Source organism: Macaca mulatta, chromosome 6, assembly GCF_049350105.2.
Source record: "Macaca mulatta isolate MMU2019108-1 chromosome 6, T2T-MMU8v2.0, whole genome shotgun sequence".
Classification (NCBI taxonomy): Eukaryota; Metazoa; Chordata; class Mammalia; order Primates; family Cercopithecidae; genus Macaca; species Macaca mulatta.
The window spans coordinates 65,094,342-65,100,418 of NC_133411.1; the positions used below are offsets into that span (position 1 = coordinate 65,094,342).

General features: G+C 35.7%; 1 protein-coding gene across 20 annotated transcripts in view; it reads left to right on the top strand.

Annotated features, from left to right (window-relative positions):
- Positions 1-3,252, top strand: part of GPBP1 (GC-rich promoter binding protein 1) — an 86,973-nt gene extending 83,721 nt beyond the window's left edge. For all 20 annotated transcript variants that reach the window (XM_078004751.1, XM_078004755.1, XM_015140088.3 and 17 more), the window contains 2 exons: positions 845-947; positions 2,268-3,252. In XM_078004751.1, coding sequence (XP_077860877.1) covers positions 845-947; positions 2,268-2,426 — 262 coding nt within the window. In that variant the 3' untranslated portion in view covers positions 2,427-3,252. The remainder of the gene's footprint in view (positions 1-844; positions 948-2,267) is intronic.
- The last annotated feature ends 2,825 nt before the right edge of the window (positions 3,253-6,077 follow it).

Genomic DNA, 6,077 nt, shown 5'->3' on the forward strand with positions numbered 1-6,077 from the left:
TCTTAAAATGAGTTATCTATTTGAAATTGTTGGTTTCCATTGGGTATTGTCCCCATAAACTTTTCGTAAAGCATCAGTGATTTCATTATTCTTCCAAGTTTCACTATAAATTTGGTATTTGTTCTTGCTCCAATTTTAGCAGAATTCATGTTGATCTGATAGGGGCTTTTCCCAAATCTTACCCTTTGTGGTGCCTTAAACAAGATTCTGTTGAAACATGTTATCACAAGTTAGCACAAGTTTATTTTGGTGCAGAGTTTTTTTTCTTGAAATTCTTGCATAGTTTTTCCATGATATACATTTTTTTATGAACTTTTTGAAGACTCCTTGTAGGAGTAACAGAGGTACTTAGGGGTTTCATTTTGTAAAAACCCTTTCATATCAATACAAGATACGTGGCCATATAAGAAACAAGCTTGGAGATTTCCCAATCAAATTCTGTAGCTATTGCTACAGTGTTTATGATTGCCCAAGTAGAAAACCTAATGAGTAGTCAGAAATATGGTGGTACTGAAGAAAAAGAGGAGTGATATTGCTGTTACTTTTAGTATAAGAATTTAGCAGATTTGCTTCACGTCCGTTAAAAGTTTCCAGCCTGAAGAGCCTTTGACACCAAAGATTAAGCAGTCAAGGAGTTCATTCTAATTTTAATATCAGTTTGTTAATCTTACCTGTTTATTCATTTTCAGAAAGATATTCAAAGCCTGAGCTCAAAAATCCTTTTGATGTATCTTGGGGTCTTTGTATAATGGATCCTAGATCATGTTTTCTTATACATAATAAAAATGAAACTGTCCTGCACAGGGTAAGCTTTAAATTAAACTTCCTTTCCTCTCCTTTTCAGATTGTTAAAGGAAATGGGCTGGCAGGAAGACAGTGAAAATGATGAAACATGTGCTCCCTTAACTGAGGATGAAATGAGAGAATTCCAAGTTATTAGTGAACAGGTGAGAAAACCTGAATCACACAACTTCACTTTTAAATTGCCCTTATTTAGAACAATATAATTATATGCAAGCATGGAATGGGGGAGATTTTAAAAGTTTTATTTAGGAATTTATCACGATAGGTCAGAATTGCTTTTAAAACAAACAAAAAAAGAGAGAGGGAGACAGGCTTTTGCTGTGTTGTCCAGCTGGCCTCTAGAACTCCTGGGTTCCAAGTGGTCCTCCAACCTTCGCCTCTGGAATAACTGGGACTACAGGCAGGAACCACTGCACCTGGTTGAATTGACTTTGTAGAAATCTGCAATAGTGGCTTCTTTAAACTATTGGGTGTGCAATAGTTAGGAATTAGTGTAAGTGATGTCTATGATTAGTCATTTTCTGGACCTTTTTTGTTTTGTTTTTTTGACTTTTTTGGGGGAGGAGCAAGAGTGATAAGTAGAGAGTGTTAGTAGATTCATAAGTAACTTCACCTTTTATCCTTTTCTTGCACAAGAGTATTTCATATTCTAAAACATCTTGCTTAATGTCTCCCTAGTTACCTTTCTGAAAGAGTATTAGGGAATTTTTGTTACAGCATCGGAAAGTTGAGATGCTTTTTTCAAATCCATTATTTGTTTATTTAAAGAGTTGGGGTCTCACTCTGTCATCCAGACTGGAGTGCAGTGGCCACTTACAATTCACTGCGTCCCCAAATCTCTGGGCTCAAGCAATACTCTTGTCTCAGCTTCCTGAGCAGCTGGGACTACTGGCTTGTGCCACTACACTGGGCTTATTTTCTGTCTTTACATTGTTTCTAATTTGGGCCAACTATCTTTTTTCTTCTTTGATGATCTTTTGACCCAATTCTTATTTATTACCAACTAACCTTTTAGTTATGATTTCTCATTTTCAGAAATAGACAACTATATTTTTTCTAGTATCTTCATCTCTGGTTAAGCAAGGGATTTGTAACTTTATATACCTCATTCTACTTTACAAACTATGAACAAAGCAGACTGTGGGGGAGTGTATTAATTTAGGTTAGAATAATTAAAATAACAGATATAGGTTAATAGTTTCTGATTATATTCTGGGAAGTCCCTGAAGGTATTTATCACAGTTGTCACTTGAGGCAGTAAAAATGTGGAAAAGTTTAGTACCTTAATCAATGTGACAGTTATTACTCACATCTACTTTGTCCGGATCCAGGATTTTTTCAGACATATTACTTGTGGAGTTTTGGGGATAAGATACAATTTTATTATATTCATGCTTATATTTATTACAGTAGGTTTGTAACTCTTGAGGGATAATTTATTTATTTTGCCTTTAACATTTTAGTTACAGAAGAATGGTCTGAGAAAAAATGGTATTTTGAAAAACGGCCTGATCTGTGACTTCAAGTTTGGACCTTGGAAGAACAGCACTTTCAAACCCACAACTGAGAATGATGACACAGAGACAAGTAGCAGTGACACATCAGATGATGACGATGTGTGAAGGATTTCCTAACAGCTTTAGAAATCTTAGTGTGATACATCTCTCATACAGTTTGGGGTGAATTGTAAAAATGAAGAACTATAATTTATGTAGTGAAATACCCCATTTAGAAGAGGATTTTTTGGGGGACTTCAATACGAAGAAAACCAAGAATGTTTTGTTGGGCTGTGTTGAACATTATTTCTTTGTAAATGAATGTTGTAGGAATGAAGACTTGGGTTGGTCCAACATTGACTTTCTTCATCACTGCAACATTTCTCTGACTAGCAATGTGACGATGTAACAAATGAGATTTTCTCATTTAATAATAAAAAATTGTGTAATGTTTTGCAAAGCTTCTGTCTTAAAATGTCCAGGTCTTAAGAAAAAAGGCAGCTTACACTGTTTTGCTTGCAGAGTCATATCTTTTTCGTACAATGGAAATCCTTAAGTCCACTTTGTGCGGTCCCCCTCTCCTCCCCCCAAAAAACAAACAAAAAAACCAAAAAGGAAAATGTAGCATGTTGGCTAAAACTGGAGCAAAGTGCACTAAAACAATTTCCTGAACTCAGCTGTTGTACTATTCACCTTTTAAAACATAAATTGCTCTTTAGCCATTTGTAGTGCAGTAAATGTTACAGGAAAAGACTTGCCACATTTTCTTCCAAATTTTAAGAGGTGATTTTCAAAAGCTTTATTGGGGTATGTTGTCAGACCAGGGTTTTCAGAGTTGATGGAAAAGAGTCTTGTGGGAAAACTTATTTTGATAAATTATTACACACGCAGAAAAACTGATCACACTGACTGGATCTGTCCACAACATGGAAAATAAACTGGATTTTCAGAATATTGTTGTTTTCTGTAGTGTTCAAGGTATTGTTTCTAAACATAAACATACTCTAAACATGCTTTATTCACTTGTTAAAGTCATACTTTTAAAAGTAATACCTTACTAAAGATGATGATTACTTTCCGAGGTGAGAAAAGGAAAGCTAAGCCTTTTCATTATCAAATACACAAGCTTATTAAATGAATGACTGTTAACTACTTTATTTTCATTTGCACATTAACTTTGAAATTGTTTCTGTTTTGCTGCTGACTGAAAGTATTTTGGCTCTGTGTATATTTGTATTTTGATTTTTCTGGTTTTGTTTACCCCCATTTCCTTTTAGCTCCACCTCATGTTTAAATATATTCTAACTGTAAAGAGCATAATCTTAGAGCAAAAATATTTGGGGTTTTATGTCAGATCTATTCCTAAGTGTTTGTTGTTTTTTAAAACGGTATTTTCTCAGATGGCTGCAGTATTTTGCTATTTCTACATAAATACCCTACCCGGACTCCCTAGCTTTCACCGGAAACTGTATTTTTTTTGTTCCCACTGAGACTGGCGGTGATGGGGAAATTAAAAACAACACACTAGCACACTCCCACAAAACTTGAGGAAGTTAGAATGGTAATAAAATATTAAATAGACCTTATACTTAAAATGAGGTTTTACTATATGATTTGTCACAATTCAATCTAATCAGCTAAAGTTAAATGTAGTTAGAATTAGCCACAGGAGAATGTAAAGCATGCTTTGACAAAGCTATCGGTATCACATATTAATGTCTTTGAGACTCTTAGATTGTACTATTTGCTTAATAGATTAATGAAATCTGTCAGATGCAACCTGTATTTTCAAAAACAAGCTAGAAGGAACCTGAGGAACGTGGTTTACATTTGAGATCTACCTTACTGTGTTTTCTACTTTCAAAAAAGATTCTGTAATTTTGGTTTTTTGGCATCTGTCTTATACTCAGACAATTTTTTCTGCCTTAATTCCCATTTACCAGCAGTTAACTCATGTTTATTGTGCTTTAATGCATTGTGATATGGAATGTGTTTAGTAATTTACTCTTTATAAAAATGGTAAAGTACAGTGGTATGGTTATTGTATGCATTAAGTTAATGACATTAATAAGCTTGGTTATGAGGGGTTGGAGCCATACACATAATTTAAGAGAACAGTTATAAAGTTTAACATAGTTTTAGCTTGCTGTCTAAATAACAGGCAGCTGGTAAACAGCTTGGACCATATTGTTGTAAAGACAGCCTACAAACACAGAAACTAGTTACAGATCTAAGGTGGAATTGCTGAACTCAGAACTAGGCTATGGAAGTCTGAAAAGCAAATTTGGCCATTTCAAACTCATTTTTTCTGCAGCTTTTTTATATTTTTTTTAACACTTTATTGAGGTATAAATTGACTTGAACACACAGGTAAAGCATACAGTTTACAGTGTCTTGACCTACAACTAAGTGAACATAATCTATTCCCCCGAATTTCTTGGTTCCTTTTAAGTCCCTGTCACTACTAATTCTCTACCCCCCCTTATTTTATTTTGTTATAAAATGTAATTCATGAGCAAAATTCTTAAGGTGGTGATTTAAAATAGCATTTCAAAAACTATTTGCTTGATTTTAGTATAAGGATTAGAATATTAATTTCTGCAGATAATTTCTATTAAAATTGAAATAGTGTGTTAATCTAAAAGCCAGATTGACAATAAAATCAGATTCATAATAGACAAAATTCAGTATGTTAAAGGATCTGGTTCCCCCCAAAATACTTTGTCCTTTTTTGCTAGTGTTTATGTATACTGTTAAAATGTGGTTATATAATCCTTTTAGGAATCTGTTAAATAACTTGTTCTAACACCCCATCCGTCATCATCCCTAATCTGATATTAGATTCTACATACATGCTCCATAATCATGCAAACTAAGTTGAATCTAGGTGATGAGGGTAGGCCGGGTGCGGTAGCTCCTACCTGTAATCCCAGGACTTTGGGAGGCCAAGGCTAGCGGATCACCTGAGGTCAGGAGACCAGCCTGGCCAACGTGGTGAAACCCCGTCTGTACTTTAAAAAAAAAAAAAAAAAAAGTACAAACATAAGCCAGGTGTGGTGGCGTACACATGTAATCCCAGCTACTCTCAGGATACTGAGGCAGGAGAATCGCTTGAACCCAGGAGTCGGAGGTTGCAGTAAGTTGAGATCGTGCCACTGTGCTCCAGCCTGGGCAACAGAGTGAGACTACGTCTCAAAAAAATAAAAAGGAATAGATAACTAGGGTAGAAAGGAAAAAAGGATACACACTTGTGAAATAATTCTATAAAGTGAGATTTTTGTTTTGGCTTACACAATAAGGGATGTGTTACTAGAGCTTTTAAATGATTATCACTAAGAGTTGGATATTTTAACTTTCAGATATGTTTCCCGAGGTTATAAAAGTGATTTGGCTGTTAGGGGAATGACAGGACATTTCAAGCAATAGAAAAATCGCTGAAAGCCTCCAGATGCTGCAGAGATGCTTCAGATGCTGGTGTTTGTTTTTTATTTCCTTTCTTTAGGCAGGGCTGAATGCTTGAACTTAATATTTAACTGGGGGGCCGGGCATGGTGGCTCACGCCTGTAATCCCAGCACTTTGGGAGGCTGAGGCGGGAGGATCACCTAAGGTCAGGAGTTCAAGACCACCCTGACCAACATGGTGAAACCCCATCTGACCCACTCTGTACTAAAAATACAAAAATTAGCTAGGTGTGGTGGTGTATGCCTCTGATCCCAGCTACTCAGGAGGCTGAGACAGGAGAATTGCTTGAACCTGGGAGGCAGAGGCCGTGAGCC